General features: G+C 50.6%; 5 protein-coding genes across 5 annotated transcripts; 3 read left to right on the forward strand and 2 right to left on the reverse strand.

Annotated features, from left to right (window-relative positions):
* Positions 1–778: 778 nt before the first annotated feature.
* MAA_08191 (M protein repeat protein) lies at positions 779–2,821 on the reverse strand (the record flags this gene model as incomplete). Its single annotated transcript, XM_007826189.1, has 1 exon — positions 779–2,821. The coding sequence occupies one exon, from the start codon at positions 2,819–2,821 to the stop codon at positions 779–781; it is 2,043 nt and encodes a 680-aa protein (XP_007824380.1).
* Positions 2,822–4,617: 1,796 nt separating this feature from the next.
* On the forward strand, positions 4,618–6,105 carry MAA_08190 (MMP37-like protein; the record flags this gene model as incomplete). The annotated part of the gene is made up of 1 exon (XM_007826188.2): positions 4,618–6,105. The coding sequence occupies one exon, from the start codon at positions 4,618–4,620 to the stop codon at positions 6,103–6,105; it is 1,488 nt and encodes a 495-aa protein (XP_007824379.2).
* A 730-nt stretch (positions 6,106–6,835) lies between these two features.
* On the reverse strand, positions 6,836–9,942 carry MAA_08189 (Fes/CIP4 domain-containing protein; the record flags this gene model as incomplete). The annotated part of the gene is made up of 5 exons (XM_007826187.1): positions 6,836–7,530; positions 7,587–8,579; positions 8,636–9,500; positions 9,674–9,766; positions 9,904–9,942. 5 exons carry the CDS (start codon positions 9,940–9,942, stop codon positions 6,836–6,838), a joined length of 2,685 nt encoding a protein of 894 aa, XP_007824378.1.
* A 1,232-nt stretch (positions 9,943–11,174) lies between these two features.
* Positions 11,175–12,489, forward strand: MAA_08188 (serine/threonine protein kinase, CMGC group; the record flags this gene model as incomplete). The annotated part of the gene is made up of 4 exons (XM_007826186.2): positions 11,175–11,233; positions 11,292–11,370; positions 11,423–12,367; positions 12,457–12,489. The coding sequence occupies 4 exons, from the start codon at positions 11,175–11,177 to the stop codon at positions 12,487–12,489; spliced, it is 1,116 nt and encodes a 371-aa protein (XP_007824377.2).
* A 786-nt stretch (positions 12,490–13,275) lies between these two features.
* Positions 13,276–18,703, forward strand: MAA_08187 (uncharacterized protein; the record flags this gene model as incomplete). The annotated part of the gene is made up of 5 exons (XM_007826185.1): positions 13,276–13,545; positions 13,628–15,726; positions 15,786–17,254; positions 17,332–18,222; positions 18,603–18,703. The coding sequence occupies 5 exons, from the start codon at positions 13,276–13,278 to the stop codon at positions 18,701–18,703; spliced, it is 4,830 nt and encodes a 1,609-aa protein (XP_007824376.1).
* Positions 18,704–19,114: the final 411 nt, after the last annotated feature.

A 19,114-nucleotide genomic window follows, 5' to 3' on the forward strand; every position in this document is an offset into this window, starting at 1 on the left:
CAACACTTTATCCGCCCCCCTCAAAGGCCCAAAGCCTCGTTACAACTTGGGACTATTAGTCCCGTCCTTCTGAACCTCCTGATACACGTACCCGTGCGCAACAGGATTATTAATCCCTCCTGTCCATGGCCCTAACGAGGCAGGCGATTTGCGCAGTCTCTCTGTGAAGAATACAGGGTGTCTCGTTGACGAGTTGTGCGAGTAGTGTTTATCCCATGCTGCTTGGAGAGCAGGCGAGCTGGTGGGTTGTGCGGGAGGGGCGGTTGCGAATCCCATTTTGGGGCAGGGAATCAAGTCGCTTGCATTTGCGAATCGACTCGGACGGAATGACCGGGAGGGAAGAATGACAGTATGTCAAGATTTGTAGTTGTTTGTATGAGATGGTTGGACGCCTCACATGCGACGTGAAGATCGGTTATGGCGTTGACGGAAGAAGATGGGGGGGCGTCCATGTGCCGAGGCGCAACATGACTAAGCTTCGGTTGTGACGGTGGTGAATTGACACACCCAACGGATGAGCATCAACTTGCCACTTCATAGACATGCATTTTTTTGATACCTAGTGTACAGATTCAATCCAAACCTCCGTGTTTGCTGTGAAATAACGTCCCTTCGACTGCTGGAAATGTATGTCGAGGTGGACCAATACATGCCGCATTGTAAACCCCAACGCAAGTATATGTACAAATTGCCACGCCTGTATGATATGTACGTCAGCCAAGTTGCGCCGCCAACCGTTAGTCCCTTCAAATTCATTCATTGCCCCAAAAATGGCGTTTCAACCCCGTGATGCTCTTGTATGTTCTTCGTAAAACTCCAATGTTAGCGCCGCCAGAAACCCTGGGATGCAGCCTTTCTCTCTGACCCAAAATCCTATTTGATCGCCTATTCTTCTGGCAAATGGACTCTTAGGACCGCCGCCGACCTTCATCGTGCCTCGCTCGCCGTCAAAGACGATGGAGTTCTCGTGCTCGTCGGTCTGTGACGGAAAGAAGGTGCTTTCGACTCTCATCTTACCATTTGGAATGAATGTGACTGTCCATCCCAACGTAGAAAAGATGGCTTCTTTGAATTCTTGGGATTTGGAAGCCCAAACTTCCTTGAGTCGTCTGGCTGATTTTTGGGCTGAAGCCGTTTCAGCCTTGGCTGCGGCAATCTCTCTCTCCATCGCACCAAGGACCGATGTTGGGATGACAGCTACTGCCGGATTGGGATGCTTGGAACGAAGTTGTAACAAGAGGTCCGAGTTCTCTTTTTTGAGCGCCTCCAGGGTACTGCGTTTAATGGCTTCATGGTCCGAGGTTGGGTTTGATCTCAGCGACAAGACTCTTGTTGAATTGCGCTCCTTCGCAGCGGACAGTTGTTCCTTGCTTGTGGAGAGATCTTTTTCCAACATGGTGACCTTTGTTTGTAGCCCAGTGATGTCTTCTTGGAGCTTCCTATTTTTCCGCGTCAGCTGGCCGAGCTGCTCCTGTGCGTCATCATCTTCCGGTCGGGAGCGTTTAGTTCCTGATAAGGGTTGTGGTGTTGCGGTGCCCGTAGCTGGCTCCAAAGACGACAGTTCAGCGTGAAGATTTTGAACCTCGGCCTTGTACTGCTCAACAAGGTTTTCTAGTTCTTGAATTCGCGCTACTCGTGTCTCATCGTATTTCTCGGGCTGCATAGTTTGGTCCTCATCATCTAAAGCTTTAATTTGCGCTCGCAAATACTCGGCCTCTTTAACAGCTAGAATGCGCTGTCGATCGATGCGCTGGCGTGCCTTATCTGTGGATAGCATGCCAGCTGATGCCTTCGCATTCTCCAACTGATCCTTCAGCTGCCCGACTTCCCCCTGCAGTAATTGAATTGAGTTTTCACGGGCACTCACTTCTGCTCGCATAGCTCCCACTTGTTCTACATAAGAAGCTGCTGTCAGGCGTTCTTCCATCAAGGCTCTGGCCATTGCTTCGGGGGATTCAAATTCATCGCCTGCCTCTGAAGAATGCTTTAGGTACGATGCCCAAGCAAGGCGCTCGTCTTCCAACCGTTGTCGATGTAGCCTGGCTTCTGCCAGCTCCGCCTCAAGGGACTCTGCAGACTCCAGCTTACGCTGCAGTGACCTCTTCTCCTCTTCCACAACCTCTACAGCCTTGCTTACGGCCCTGAGGTGCTTCAGCTCGCTCAATTGGTCACGGTTGGTAGCCTCCAGAGCCCTTATATGCTGGACTTGTTCGGATAGCTCCCTCTTGATAATTTCCATAGTCTCTGCATCTCCACTTTGCGCTTTCAGTCGAAGAACGTCTGCCTCCAACCTTGCAATCTGGGAGTCCTTCTCCGCGACAACAGAGTGAGCTTGCTGAACATTCTCCTCTCTGGATTGACTCTCCTGTTCCAACTCTTCAATAGAAGTTTGGAGGGCGGTTATCTGCATCTGCATATCATTCATCTTCCTATCAGCGATTCTCGCTTCATCGTCCTTAGCTGTTGACAAGTCATCCAGCTGTTCCTGTAGCAGCCGAGCTTCGTCCTGTGCTTCACGGGCCTTCCGCTCCAGAGCTTTGTAATCTGATTGCGATCGCTCTCGCAGTTCGTCCATCTCGGCCTTGACAGACTCTACTAATCCAGCAGCTTTGTCTTTGTCTGCTTCAGCCATCTGCCTTTGCTGCAGCTCCTCCTGCTCGCGTCGTCGAGCTTGTTCCAACTTATTAGACTGCTGAGACAGTGCAATTTCCTTTTCTTGGTCTGCGGTTTGCATACGGTAATGCAAAGTTCCAATTTCTGCCTTGAGGGCTTCTATTTCTTTGCGATATTTTTCATACTCGTCAGCATCTGGAGGAGCCATGTTTTCTTTGGAGCTATCCCGCGACCCAGGGCGCAAAGATTCGGCAGTCTGGCTTTGTCTGGAAGATGGTCGGGCATTGGATTCAGCGCCCGTAATCAAATTATATGAGGGCTGGGTAGCCCTGAATGACGCTATCTGAATATTGTGTGTGAGTCTCATCAAAACAAAGGGCAACATCTAATAAAGTGGTAATCTGATCGGTCGGAAAACTGTGGAAACTCACTCTTGAACGACCTTGCGCTCTTGGAGCGCCGGACGGCGCAGTTGCTCGCAGTCTACTCGACATTGTGCTTTTTTGACCACGGGATGCAGCGGGCTCCCCCTCGTTCTGAGGCTGGCCTCGCATTGCTGATTCCACGCGCTTGCACTTTTTGTTGATGTCGTAGATGCTGCTGCTGTGGGGCCTTCCGCGAAAGCTCTCTCGCGACAGCTTCTCGTAGTCACGTGATCGTTTTGTCCTGTCAGATCTTGACAGGGCGGAGATATGAAGCTTGTTCAGTACTAAGTAGATAGTGATAGTGTTATGTATTGCTTGCAGCTGCAAAGCCTCTTATCCATCACGGACATTCAACGAGAAAGCTCATACGCATGGACTACTACCCGTCAGGTTTCCTGTGCGTCCGTAGGGATCAAACAGGGGAAAGAAGCCCTCCGATAAACAGGCTGGGGAGCCCAAGGTAACGTCCATCATGCTAATGCTTTTATCAAGCTCGCAAATATCCTTCTTACTTGAATGCTTACCGAGAAAGGCGCCTAGGTGGGTTGTGGTATGAAGCAGACTTGCTTCCAGATCAATGCGCACCCGAAGACGGGACAAAACCTGAGCATGCTATTGAGCCTCGGTCAATCCACGTCAAGCGCCAGGATAAATCCTCCATAGGAAGAACTAGTCCATATAGAGTTGATAGAGGCACTGCAGAGCTAAAATATTGCTCTAAGAAAAACAGCAACGTGCACTCACAAGACAAACAACTTGTACATCTCGGGTGCGAAAGCGACGCCGCATTGCACTCATCTTGCCAGCACATGATTTCACTGTACTTGCGCATCGCAGTGGCATGGTATCCGAACAGGATCTATTTTGATTGGCCAGTTGCCTTGCATTCCCTTCAAAGCATGGAGTACTCCGTAGTAGCCAAGGTGGACCCCCCTCTACAGAGCAACGCAGCTCCCTCGGGGAATTGCACAAGTTCTGGGGCTCCAGATTTCCTCGAAAGCCGAAAGGCTCAAGACGATTGAACATGGTTCCCTCGACGCACCAACATCTTGGACCTGTGAGACGCAGCCAAAGGGCCAGAACCTCTTCATCGAAATTTGCAATTGCCCATCGTTTCGCAATCGACGAGTGACCTACTGCCCGTCTTTTGCTACTCTATCATCCACATATCCGCCACTTTAAGCGTTGCGTGTATCTGGCTCATGCAATCTGCAGCTTTTCGAACAGTTACCGACATACTGTGGTTCGATCTGCGTCTTTATTGGGTGATGCTATTTTTTGCAGCGAAGTCTCTTTTGACCTATCCGGTGATAATCATTGAGAAAACTGGTAAATTCTCGCAGCCTGTTTCCTCGCAGCCTTGGACGCGTAACGGCAATGGTAGTCATTGAGCTTGGCCTGACGGTACACAACCACCTCCTTGAACCACCCTCCAGCAGTCGTGGGTTTTGGCTAACCTTGGACTGTGTAGGCCGCCGCGGCATCAAGTCGATTAGCCCCCTCCATCACACTCCGTTCTGCTCGAATTATTTCTTCACAAGCAGTCCTTTCCAGAGCTCCTCTACGTCCGAGTCGGCGAATGAGGCTAGAGCAGCCAAGATGGTATTCGAATTCAACAACCGGCTCATCCGCTGCCTCTGCCAGCGCAAAATCAACGCCGTCAACGCAATCGAGCACGACCACTTCCAGTCTACCTAAGAAAAAGGAGTCTGCCGGGGGTAAATTCAACCTCTATGGCGATGATTGGGAAGATTCCGTCGACTTCGCAATCAAGTCCTTTGAGGATCTTCCCCACCGGTTATTCGGTGTCAACCAGCACATGATCATTAATTACGAACTCAAAGAAGCGCTACGCATAATGCTCCGGCAATTCAATGCGCCGATCGTGTACTGTTTTGCATACGGATCTGGTGTTTTTCCCCAAGACGACATCAGCCGCAGCATCACCGAGGCCGAGTTTCGAGCCGTCCATCCGAAGCCACCGGAAGCATTAGTCAAGGCGCAGAAGGGATCGCCCAAGATGATTGATTTCATATTTGGCGTCAGCCACACACAGCATTGGCACTCGATAAACATCCGACAACACCGCGACCACTACTCGGGAATTGCTTCTCTTGGGTCCGGTCTGGTGTCGAGGGTCCAAAACTGGGGCGCGGGTGTATACTTTAATCCATATGTTGAAGTGAATGGCATGTTGATCAAATACGGTGTTACCAGCATAGACAACTTGGTTAAGGACTTGTCAACTTGGGACAACCTGTACCTTGCAGGCCGGCTGCAAAAACCCGTCAAAATTCTCCGCGACCACCCTCAGGTCCGGCTCGCCAACCAGCACAACCTCATTGCTGCAGTCCGCACGGCCCTGCTTCTTTTACCTCCTCAATTCACTGAAACCGACCTGTACAGTACTATCGCCGGCCTGAGTTACATGGGTGATCCTCGCATGGCATTACCTACAGAGAACAAGAGCAAAGTCGCCAATATTGTCAACAACAACGTCGTACACTTTCGACGGCTCTACGCGCCGCTCATCAAAACTCTCCCCAACGTAAACTTCACAGCTTCTTGCCGCCTGGATGACGAGGATTGGGTGCTAGACCCCACGGCAGACAGCGTGCTCCAGCAAGACATGGACCCTATCAAGCGAGGGAACATGGTCCGCCGGCTGCCCAAGAACTTCCGGTCCAGGCTGTATTTCCAGTATCAGAAGAAGTTCTCTATACCTCGTGAAGAGTACAATCAGATGATGGCGGCGACCGCCGATGACGAAAGCACATCCATTAAACGCCGACGAGGTGGTGAGTTCGAAAAGCGCATTGTTTCCGATGACCCTCAGGAGCTCCGCAAAATCGTTAGCCAAGTGATTAAGCAAACTGTCAACTGGCCCAGCACTACACAGTCCATCAAGGGTTCCATAATGGGCGGATGGGCCAGGACATGGCGTTATCTGGGAGAGAAATTTTCCAAGTGGAGGGAGGGAAAGGCCCAGGGGAAGGGGTCTGGGAAGCAAGGAAGTGACAGCATTAAAGAAAAAGATGGAAAGGATGGGGAGCAAAAAACAGAATAACAGCATCGTATCGGCATTACATTTTCCTTTGTGGCGTGGGGTTCATGTACATTACGGATGGCCTGCGGCGAGCATAGGCCTTGGCATTGGTTGTATAGATTGGGCGGTACATTTGCGATTCTTGCGGAGTTGGCATCAATAGATGAGCTGCGTTTCATTTTGTGAAATGGACGTGGGCAAAGGATAACATACGAGACGAGCATTATACAATATGAAAATAGTCAGCCGGCACCACAAGGCCGTGCACGCATGGCCTGACTCTCACATCAAAGCTTCGTGGACAAAACTAGTAAAATTGTCATGTTTGACTATTTCGTAACTGTAATGCACACGCTTACTTTTCCTAATACAACATCACCCAAGGAATGGTCCGCAAACTCCCTGTATCCCGATTCTATAAAACAAAAGACCCTTGTGCAGTATTTCTGGCAACGAAGTGCACGTAGCGTTGCAGCCTAGTCGTCAGCCACCAGCACGTAACATGGTACACAAGGCTTGCAAGTATGCTCATGTTCCACTTCACCACGTCGTGGCCTCCCCAATATACGAGACAAAGAAAACGGGGCGTGTAGCAGAATGACGACAAATAAGCTGGATTGATATCAAAAAAAAAGAAAAAGAAAGCTGTTCCGCCATGATGAAGCACCGCTACACTTTTCAAATTACACACCCTCACCTGGACTCATTCTCCATATACAGATCTCACGCTTTCGCCCATCCTCCACTCTGTTCACTTACCCTCGTACTTTCCACTGACGAGTTTCCGAATCACAGGAATATCCAGCCATGTCTGGCTGGTTGCCGATCCCGCGTCAGCAAACGGATCATCGTCGGTGAGTTCTTTGCCCTTGCCCTTGTCTGCAAGTCGTGACACTGATATGCCACTACCAACCAGGGCATCTCCCGATGCCGTGTATTCCCACCGGGCTTCTACATGCCCAGGTGATGGGCAGATGCCCTCTGCTCCCACGATCCGACAGACAATCTTTTGCATGTCACTGGTCAGAGTAACGTCGCCCAGTCTCCAGTACACTAGGTGCTTATCCTTGAGGTGTGTTCCGCTGGGCTTGGTTTGAGCAGAAATGGCTTTGCCCTCGTATCTGGCTACAAAGACGGCATTGTGCAACGTGATTGGTGCGGTTAAGGTGCTCATTGGATTGAGTTGATACTGCAGCAATAAACCCAACTTGTCCTCCTGAGGCTTCCATACTGGCTTCAGTAGCAAAGGACAATGCTTTCCTAGGCCTGATGGGTCAGAGTCGTCAGAAAAGACCTTGTATGAGAATGCAATAGATGTCTTTGCAAGATGCGAAAGATCGAGGGCATATTGGTCTGGCTGATCCGGTGAGGCGTTTTGGACAAAGATGCGGTTTGGTCCAATACGTTCTAGTTTAGGGAAATTATTTATTCGAATAGTTTCGTGGGCTATGCATTGTTAGTGTATGTATGGGCGATAATGGCAGGGACGCAACGCAACGCACTCTTTTCAGAGGAAATATCAGCATCATTATTGACAAAAGCCAGCTCACCAGCGATATTGGCACTCTTTACAACGCCATCCTCGAAAGTAGCAGAGACCGTCTCAATTATAGAGCTTTGCAAACCAGGTCCAGTAAGCTCTGGATGCTTGGCATGGGCCAAACTGCCCAAGGAATGCCCAGAACGAACGGATTGACTGTCTGAAGTACCAGCAGTGCTGGTTTCTGAAGCCAGAGCATTCATGGCAGGAGATCGCATAAACGATGCACTGCTTGGCATTGGGGGAGAAGCGGAAATAGTGGATAGAAAAGGCTCGGTTTGAGTTCCTCCAGGAGGTGGTACGAATACAGTGTTTCTAACATCTCGTCTTCCTCGTATGGTGCTAGTCCGACGAGTCGCTGGTCCCAATTTCAGGGTATTGGCAACGCTTGACAGTGCCGCCTGTTTGGCCTCAGGATCTTCTTCCTCGACGGGTTTATTCTGAATATTCAACTTGAACAGCTGATCGGCCTCTTCGCCTGCTGCTTCTCTCTGAGCTTCAGAAATCGGATCGTTCATCGGCGCGCGGACAGTGAAGCCCTCTTCATCTTTAGTCAGGCCGCCAGTCTTCTCAGTCTGCTGAGTCGGAGGTGGTCCTGGGGGTGGAGGTACATCAAAAACGTCAGTTGACCGTGCCCCATTCACGCCTGAAGCTTCTGTTCCATCTTTTGTGTGTACGCCGTTGGTAGCTTCATGGGGTCGGTTTCGATCGTTAATGGATTCTTCATGGGTGGATGCTGTAGGGGTATCAGGACTTTCGGCTAGAGAGGCTAGACGGCCCGACTCGTGTAGGTTGGTCGATGATGTGCGAGGAGAAACACCCCGTCCATGACTGCTCCCAAGGCGACCAAATGTAATGCCGCCACCTTTGCCAGGTGAAAGGCTCCCAAAACCACCGTGAACACTCTGTCGTCGTCGACCACCGAACAGGGTACCCAGTCTACGAAGCTTGGATTCTTCAACAGGTCAGTACATGGAAGGGGAAGCAGGGGGTATACTAGATGTAAAGTACCTTTGGGCTGGTCTGTGGGGAGCTGCTCATTGGCGTCGTCATCGTGATGCGATTGCTGTGAAACAGACCCCCTAGTTGGAGGAGGAATAGTCGCCGATGCCGTGGAGTTCATCGTGTCCGAATGTGGCATGGGAGGAGGCTGTTCTAGGGAAGGCTGTCGTCCAGCAATTGAGGCACGACGGGTAGATGTCCTCGTTGCAGCAAGGGGCTTGCCGGCAACTGTACCCGCCACAAAATCTTTGATTTCCTTCTCCGTATTAATCTCCAACACAACAGCAAGTGTCTGGGCGGCAATTTCTTGAACTCGCTGAGCTTGGTCTGTCTCATGGGTTTGGTACTGGGTCAGCACATCTCGTAGATGGTTGACGCGGGTTTCGTCGACGGCTTGCAGGGACTCAAATATAAAGGGTGCTTGGGATTCCCATTGCTGCGCAGCCGATTCTAGCTTGGCCGAAGCCTCATCAACCTTTTGGCTGCTGGCCTTGGCGCCCTTCCTGTTTAGTTTATCCGACTTGTCTTGGGCACCTTCGAGGTCTCTCGCCATTGCCGTCAAGTTGCTGGATATGTTATGCATGTTTTGGTAGTCTCGCCGCTGCTGATACAAGCGCAAGGGATGCTCGACATCGCTCTCGAGCCTTTCGGCGAAGACGTGGTGTGACTGGGCAATGCGCTCGATGGCGTCAACAATTCGAGTCCAGGGAACTTGGAAGACACTGAAAAGAGCGAGGTTAGTGGTGAAGCAAGCTTTGGGAGGTGTCGCAATACGGCTTAGTGATAGGACAGGGTCGGATGTTGTGGCCAACAAGCAAAGGTGATGACGTACCCGAGTTCGGACTGTGAATTCGGGGTTCTGCTCTGTGCGAGCCTTCGCAGACCTAGGACATATTGCTCTTCAATGCGACGACGTTCCTAGTTGGTAGGTAGCGGGAGCGAAACGTTAGCCAGGCGAGGCATCGTCAATGGCGCATATCGGGGACTGCAAACCCCAGGCTAGTCGAACTAAGCCGTTGGATTTGGGCGTTGGGTATGGATGCATACCTGAAGCCAGTCGGCAATTTCGAGATTGACCTTGTTGATGCGCTTCACCCGATCGTTGAGGGTCTGAACCGCCTGACCAGGCTGCAAATGGGCCTATTGGAACCGAGAAAAACATCACAACAGTCAGCATCTCAAGAGAGATTCAATTGCCCAGTGGCCAGAGTGGAAAGTCGGCAGGGTGGCAGGCTGGGCAAGGCAAGCCGTCGTCCCGTGGGTAGAGCTGCACTTACCAGCATGGCGGGATAGTCGGACCTCGCCATGTCCTCCATGGTGGGCGGCGGCTTAATCGGTGTTGATGAAACAATTGGGGGCAGCGATAAAATACAGATGCTCAATAAGACTGCAGCGACTAGAAAAGCTGGTGCATGGCGACACCTGGAGGAGGAGGGAGTGGCCCGTCAGCAATTACCAAGTGACGAGGCGATGAGGAGATGAAGTTGGTGGTGACATGGACATGGACGAGGCCATGGAGCAGATGGAATGGAGAACGGAGACTGGGGAATGTCTGGCCAAACAGGAAGTCGGTCGACGCGGCTGGAGCTCTTGGACGAGGCTTGATTGCTCGAGCAGGTACGGAGTTACTCCGTACCTCGACCGGGAGGCTACTTGACTCGATGCATGACGACAGGGGCCAAGGCCGGTCCATGTCATTCATCAATCAATCAAACCACATTTATGCCGTCAATCAGGCTGCAAGTCCAGTCAGGCTTCTGGAGTAGCTTTGGGCTGTGCGAGCGCCAGGGAGCTCCGACGGACTTGATCTTGATGGACCGGGTGCTTCCAAGGCATTTGATCATCTCTGGCTTCCTTCCTCTTCCTTTCCCCTTGCACCCCAGATTTTGTGCTCCCGGCTGCCACAAAGTTTCGTCAATGGTCCTTGTTGTCTCTGGTGCTCCTCCTCAGTGCTGCAACCCGTTGGCTGGCCCTTGGTCTACCCGCCGCCCCACTTTCCGTCAGCTGCATCAAATTGTTGAAAAAACTGAGACCTGCGCCGTCGTCCTCGCCACGGAATAGACAGCAAACGGTTGAGTAACTATGCTCCGTGCAGTAGCTGAAGGGGTCGATTCCGGTTGGTAAACGACGTTATTCTGCACGTTGCCATTTGATTCTAGGGGGGCCGGGTACCCAAGAAAGCTCTAGTTGAAGGTGAGCTTGGAGCTTGACGGAGCTTCATTCTCTGTTACCCAAGACCCAAAGTACCCTATAGCTCTCTTGCAGTACAACGTCCTTGATTTGCGAGCTTATATCGTTCCACGTCTTGACGTACATAGTTGCTATGAATTATGTAGTAGCATATTTTTGTCTTTGCTTTCGCTTTTGTTTTTTTAAACCCCCGCCAAACAAAATTATACTCGAGCGGCAGCCCTAGTCGCCTCATGCAGAATTGCATGCCTCGTGCTCACGAGGTGGTATTTTGACGTCAAGCCCCACACTTCTATTCCCCGAAATCCAAGTGACGAGTTATCCTCCAACATGCATATCACTGGCCCTACAATCCACCATGTCGGACTGGAAATCTTCACTTTCCGCTCTTGACAGATACAAAGTAATACAAAGCCTGTAAGTTCAGCCAGTATCTTCAATTAACCCAGCCGCTCACTTCCTCCCCTTGGTTTAGCCAAGAGACCTTATCGCCCGATAAACGCAGCGACGCCATATCCATCGAGCAAGATGCCTATCAGCACTCATCTACAAGGGTACTGTTTCAACCATGCTTTAATCTCACATAATCGTGGCTGACGATATCAGGATGAATATGACGCAATGGTTAAGGCGGGTTCTCGCAAGCCAAAGGACAATTCCCCATCACCCTCAGATACAGGCATCCGTATTGGCAAATATAATAACTGCACCCTCATCGCAGACGGAGTCACGTCTGAAGTCTACCGCTCAAACAACCGTGTCCTAAAAGTAATCATCCAGCACAATATTGAACCGCATAACCCCCAAAGAGAAGCGTCGATTCTTCAAGAACTGCATTCTCTAACCCCAGTGCCTGAAAAGATCATCACCCTGACAGAGACGTTCCGGGACCAAGAACAACGCTTTGTTCTTGTCTTCCCATACCTGCCCATGACGTTGGATAATCTCATCTCTTCTAAATCGATATCACTCAGTGACGCGAGATCCATATTCAGAGATGTTCTCACTGGGCTGACATTCATGCACAAACACGCCATTATTCATCGCGATATCAAGCCTTCGGCCGTACTGTTACAGTCCCCCTCTGGACCATCGTACATATCTGATTTTGGGACTGCCTGGCACCCCCGATTATCTAGCTATACCGAACCGCAAAATGACAAGGTTCTCGACATTGGCACAGGAGCATATCGCGCCCCAGAAGTATTGTTCGGGAATAAGGGCTACGGCACATCGGTCGACATGTGGGCCTTGGGTGTTATGGTCGCAGAGGTTATTTCGTCGCCGCCGGTACCGCCGTTTGAATCGCGTCCCGCGCACGAAGACGGCAATCAGCTCGGTCTGATACTGAGTATTTTCAAGACCATGGGCACCCCGACGCCAGAGACTTGGCCAGAAGCAAAGGGGTTCAAGGTCACTCCGTTTGAGCTTTGGACCGTATTTCCACAAAGTGATTGGGCTGATATTTTGCCTGAAGTGGATGAGGAGTTTAGAAACCTTGTGAGCAGGTTGGTGTGTTTTGAGTCTGGCAGGAGAGATACCGCCGAGGAGGTATGTCAAATGCTCTCTGCGTTGATGGAGCCAGTGTGCCCTTTCTTTCTTTCTTTTCTTCTTCTTCTTGTAAGCTGACCCTTAAATAGGCTCTAAAGCATGTGTGTTTTACGACAAGATAATGTCTTGATGTGTAGCCTCTACACATACAAGCGCAGTTGCGCCGCAGAGCTGGTTTGCTTTAGCCAATTGACACCTTGATAGAAGATATGCGGCACACGCTGCCAAGGACCAGTAGCTGCCGGTCTCACCAAGAAGAAAGAAGGCGTTAATTCAAATAAAATAAAATGGAGGGGAGCCAGTCTTGGTAGTTGTGCGACGGTCAGCATTCTCCCATCCTGACTGATACGGAATGTGGAAAAAGGTATGCTGCATTTACGTATTCTCTGACAGTGGTTACCAAAATTGAGACCTGGTTCATGTAGCATCCCTATTCTTCCAAGCATAATTTATTGCACCACTACCTCTGGAAAAATTATAAAATATGGTAAGCCATTGACTTTGGAACACTGAAGCCTTGAGATGATTGCTGGTCGATTTGCGCTTGGAGGCCCACAATAATTTTTTTCCCTTTTTTTTTTTGGCTTCCTTCGGTATGACTGTTCTGCATGTGTGATGACAGTGATCAGCCGTCTGAATCCACCCGCCGTGACATCATTTGCTGGGCCACACCTTCTGAAGCCAGTACTGAGTCCAGCACTTGAGCTGGAAGGAGGCCAGGCTGGACCTCGATCTCAATCTTAAGCCACTGCGAGCCACTTGCCGATGACAAAAAGCGATGCCGCTCCAAGCTATATAGCTCGAGCTCCTACAACCTCTACTGCCGTGTCTGACAGTCTCCATGTTTCCGCAATCCGCATTCGCGTCGCCACAAAAACTCCGTCTCTAGCCCGGGAATTTCGCTCGCCATGAAGCGCGGACCGCGGGGCTTTGGCTCGTCGACTGGCGGGGGTGGCTTTGGCTTCGGGGGTCCTGTGTCTGGAACTTCTCTGTCATATCTTGCGGAACCTCCATCCTTTGCCGCCGTGTCGGACCCCAATGTCATTGTGTCGCTGAAGAATGTCCTCAAGAAGGATAGCATTACCAAGGCCAAGGGCCTGGAGGATCTTGTCCAACATGCGCAATCGCATCCGTTTGAGCAGGATGGTGGGGTTGAAGAAGCTCTGCTCGACATATGGGTATGTCGGAATCCTTTGAAAGCCCAATGAGGCCAATTCTGTCGGAGAGAAAGAATTCGCCATCCTAACACTCATGTGGCAGACACAAATATATGCCCGCACCTCTGTAGACAACTCCAGGCGCGTACGGGAGCTATCCCACGCCCTGCAGTCAGAACTTTTACGCTCGGCCCGCAAGCGCATGGAACGCCATGTGCCAAAGATTGTTGGCCCATGGCTTGCAGGACTCTATGACCGCGATCGAGTTGTGGCAAGGGCTGCTAGCGACGGACTTGCATCATTTCTTACCACACCAGAGAAGATGAAGGCGTTCTGGGTTAAATGCCAGTCGCAGATTTTAGAATTCGCCATCGAAGCTATTCGAGAAACCCAAGACACCCTCAGCGACGAGCGGTCCACGACGGTCGAGGATGCCGAGGCCAAATACTTTAGGGTTGTGACGTCAAGTTTGTCCTTGGTTTTGGGCTTGCTTCAAAAGGTTGACGATGCAGGTGTGCAAAAGTTTGCGGGAAAATACGACGAGTACTTCAGCGAAGAAGCCGTCTGGAAGAGCATTACTTTCAAAGACTCGGCAGTTAGAAAGACTGTCTGTCAGTTGTTGTTTGCGTGCCTGGATCGTCAGCTTCCCTACGGCGCGACTACCAAGGCGAAACAGGCATTTGTGACCGGAGGCTTAAAAACTAGCCAAGCAGGATCAGCGCTCGAATATGTCAGAGCCTTGACAAAACTGACGCAGAAAGATCCCTCTTTTTGGGTGTCTGGCCCAGCGGATAAAAAGCCACCCATGACACGCCTGCAATCCTTCATTTCTAAAGGTTCACAAGGCAGCCCGCCAAACTTCTGGGAAGTTCTTGATCAACTTATTGCCATTATTCCGGCGGATGCCCTTGGACTCGAGACTTCATCCAAACTGTTGGCGTCCGTGAAGGCAGGAATCGCAAACCGGGAGGAGCCTCGAACAAACACATCGTACTCATGGAAGTGCTTCGCCGACGTTGCCAAGCGATCGATTGAACAGCTGCCTGACGAGGATAAACTATCCTTTGTGCAGGAGCACCTGTTCCCTCTTTTCGAACAATTCCTATTGTCGACTTCTGAAACCAACGCAATACCAACTGGGCCAAATGCCATGTCCATATTTGTCGAACTTCACCTGGCAGTGATTCAGTCATCGCCTAATCTCGTTGATGCCTCAGCTCAAGAATGGGAACGGCTAGGCACTACCTTATGCACCAACATATCAGGCTCCCTACCAGAAGTGTCCAAAGATTACAAGGCTTCTCAAACAAATATTGGAGAACAAGGACGGCGATGGTTTGGTCTTGTTGGTGAGATATTTGCCAAATTGAGAGGCTTTAGGCCAACCCTGCCTGACCAGACTACTGGTCCTTCCAACCGAGTAATCACGCAGTGCGCTACGTTACTAGAGAGCCGCAATATGAAACCCTTTGGTGCAGCACAAATAATAGAGTACGCGCTGAGCACATCACAGCATCTATTTTCCGGTGACAATGGATGGAACTTGACCTCGTTTTTCCTTGCCGTGGCAGAGGATGGATTGGGCATGTTGGTCCAAACCGCCTCAGCAAGATATTTGTTGTCTGCCCTTGGTATATATGGTTCAATAGAAGGCCAAACACAGACGTATGAGAAAATCTGGCGAACGTGGGTGGCTGAGATTTTGAGGCTCAATATTAGCCAGAGCGCACGGAATGCCGCCCTCGCAGGCTTGATCTCTCAGGAACAGGCCTGTTCCTTGGCCGCAGAAGACATTGCTCTGCAAGATATGTTGTACAACCAGGCCTTGGAAGCCTTGAATGGGGAATCTGATGCGTTTGATTTGCTTGACGCGGCTTGTGTACATCAAGCGCTTAGTGATAATGCGGGTCGAAAGCTGGTATCGGAACTGGTGAACCGGTTGTCAAAGCAGACATCCCAGCTGGAGCCGATCCTTCGAATGCTTGAAACAATTGCCAAGTCCAAGGCACAGCTGTTTTCCGAAGAGCCGATTCACACCGATCTCGTTTCTCAGCTCCTTTCCTTATCAGAAATCAACGATTCTAATGTATCTCCAAAAGTCGCCGCAATTCGTTCTCTCTTGGACGGCCAAGCCCAAGGCAAATTGCCCGTCGTGGATATCATTCAGTCCAGCCTCGAAAAAGCTGGACCTCAATCTCTCGGGTATAGTACTGGTCCCAACCATTGTCCTTGTCTTTGGGCAATGCTAACAATTCCTCTAGTATTCGCACCCTAGTGTCACAGGCAAAGACTGCAGTGGAAAGTAATGCGACTTCCTGGGAAAGCATATTACCTAGCACCAATATTTGGATGGGTCACTTGGCACCATTACTAGATGCGCCCATTAACCCGTCCTTGTCGATAACAAGCAGTATTGGCGGGATGGTTGGTTTGCCCCAGTCAAGGAGTACCGAAAACGCGGCTCTGCGTTTGCCTCGCGACCGCGATGGCCGATCTGTTCCCGCGAGGATGGCCCTGTACACTTGTGAACTGATCAAGAACGACTTGGAGGACCTTCAACTTCCCCGAGAGTTCCAAGTTGAACTTCTGTATCTTCTAGGCCTCTCAACCCAGATAGCTTCTGACCAAATCACGACAATGAGCCGCAGTAGCTTGTGGCTGTCACTTGATTCAACAGACACGCTTTCTGAAGCTGAGGAGATGATCTCATCTTCACGGCATTTAATCCACAGCATTGTTTCCAAGGCAAATGATTGGCTATCAGCTGCTGGCTCCGACAGCAACCCGTCCTCTATCGTCCGAGGCCTTATGGACCTCGTAATGAAAGAATCTCGAGAGTTTTCCTCTCGAGGTGTCTACAGCGCGAGGCTGTTGAGCGACCTCGTCCAAGCACTCACTGAAATTCATGGGATGCCGAGCTCAGTGGAGGAGCAATTCTTAAAATTGGACAATCTCAAAGCAAAGCCTGACAGTGCTCTGCTTGCCGCAGGTCTAATCAGTGGTCTTGGGGAAGCGGCACAGGCCTCAAAGGCAGTAAGCAACTTTTGTAACAGGCTAGTGAGCGAAGTCGCAGGAAACACGCTGGGCCATGAAAAGACGGAGCTGACCTTGGCGCTTCTGGCAATTACCGGTCAAATTTATGAAACTGGAGAGCTTCCCGTGGCTAATAACCGCATCGTGTTTGCGGTCAGACAGGTGGCTTCGTGGTTAGACGATCCCACTGAACTTAGCGCGAGTCTAAGTGCTTCCATCTGCCGCGCTCTCAACGTTCTTTTGCCATGCATGAAGGACGTTTACGGATCTTATTGGGAGACAACACTGCAGTTCTGTACAAGCCTTTGGAACCGAGCCACAAATGCTACTCTTGACGATGTCCTCCCGGCCCTTCACGCCTCCCTCAAACTGGTCAAGACTCTGGAAAGTATAACGGAGCCAAATGACGACCTTGAAGATGCGCTGCGAGAGTTTGCTCCTGCAAAGTCTACGGGTTTGGTTGGGCTGCTCAGGATAGGCCCGGGGGCCAAGTCGCAGCCACTTGAGATTGTTAATGGAATTATTTGCCGTGAAGCGGAAAAGATTCCCGTCAGCAGAATACCTGAACCCGAAGAACTTTTCAGTTTGATTGCCTCCGAATCGAGAGATATTCAAACAGCCTCGTTCAACCTCCTTCACCGAAAGATTCCCGCTGAACAAGAGCAAAAATCTGTTGAAGTGCTTCTAGATAAGACTGGTATGTATCGCACCTTCAGAAACATGCACGAATATGGAAAGAGAGGGGAAAAGTGACGGCAACTAACACTGTCACAGACGCCCGGTTACCCGATGAACTCCTCTCCCTTTTCCTCGATCCACCAACCTTGGAGAAGTTTTCAGACGAATCGCTCTCACTGTTCCCATCTTCAATACGTGGCTACCTGCTATCGTGGAAACTGGTGTTTGACGCGTACTCATCATCGTCGTTCAAGGTTCGAAATGACTTTACTGAACATTTGAAGGCGGAGGACTTGATTAGCCCCCTGCTGGACTTTACGTTTGATGTTCTGGGCCACTCAGCTGCTCATCCACTTAACCTCGACAAAGAAAATATTGGCTCTACGCAGATTTGCGACTACGACATTAAATTAGCAGAGGCAGAGAGCGGGGAACAGAGCCTACACTGGCTACTCATCCATCTGTACTACCTCACTCTCAAGTACATTCCCGGTCTGTTCAGAATGTGGTACATCAACTGTCGCTCGAAACAGACCCGAATCGCTGTAGAGTCGTGGACAACGAAGTACTTGTCCCCAATCATCATCGGCGAGACCCTGGACGGAGTGCAACTTTGGGCGGACCAGCAAGAACCACCGGGCATTGACGAGCAGGAGCTCCTAGTCAAGGTGTCGAGGCCGGCCAAGGAAGTCACGGCGGGATACGAGGTGGACGAGTCGCAGGCAGCCATTGTCATCAAAATCCCGCCCAGTTACCCCATCGAGAGCGTGACCGTCTCAAGCCTTACCCGCGTGGCAGTCAACGAGCGCAAGTGGCAAAGCTGGATCATGACCACGCAGGGCGTCATTACGTTTTCCAACGGCAGCATCATAGATGGCCTCCAGGTGTTCAAGCGCAACATCATCGGCGCGCTCAAGGGCCAGAGTGAATGCGCAATCTGCTACAGCATCATCTCCACGGATAAGCGTATGCCCGATAAGAAGTGCAGTACGTGCAAGAACCTGTTCCACAGGACGTGCCTGTACAAGTGGTTCCAGACGAGTAGTCAGAATACTTGCCCATTGTGCAGAAATCCGATTGACTACTTGGGGGCGGATACGGCAAAGAGGAGGCAGGGTTAGGGCTTGTATCGTAGCTAATGATATAGAGTTGATCTCGTTGCAAACAGTAAAATTGGTGCAAGATGCATATTTTCAGCATGGGTTGTGAAACAGTCGACTACCTAACTACCTTGTGGTTGCTATGCAAATGGGAGCTAATGCTGTTAAGACTTGCCTTTTTGTTGCCAGAGCTTCAACAGTCATGGGAAAGGTGATTCACCTGTTGGCGGCTACGCCTGGTTTATCAAGTGATATGACTGACTACAGTGAAGGGCGAAAACCAGATCGGGGACCTTGGTATCACGCTCGCCTCGGAAACTGAGCAGCACGAGTCACCACATGTATCTGAGGATTTCGGGTCTCCTTAAGCTAAGGAAAGACAAGTCGTAACCATCCCGCCACGCAACGACAACAACAACCCCGCCAGTTGAGGGGTCTCCTGAGGCCACTCAAATAAACTCTGCTCATCAATTCCATTTGAACTAGCAGAGCACTGCGTACGGGGTTTTCCTCCAGTCGTAAACTTCAACGGCCATCGCCCCGTACGAGTTACAGTCCCTTTGACGTGGCCCTCGACTTGGCCACTTGTCAGAATTCATGCAGACGTTTACTTGTCGTATACGACGCCGGACCATTTCAAATCACTGCGGGAATGTAACTTTGCCAAAGGTGGCATTCTCTATTATAGAAAGTAGTCGGCAACTATATACGTAGCTTACTCTGAGCCACTAGGCCAAAGGAATATTCAACCAACAATACGCGGGAAATATCGCCGGTGA

Source organism: Metarhizium robertsii, assembly GCF_000187425.2.
Source record: "Metarhizium robertsii ARSEF 23 chromosome Unknown MAA_Scf_4, whole genome shotgun sequence".
In the NCBI taxonomy this organism is placed as follows: domain Eukaryota; kingdom Fungi; phylum Ascomycota; class Sordariomycetes; order Hypocreales; family Clavicipitaceae; genus Metarhizium; species Metarhizium robertsii.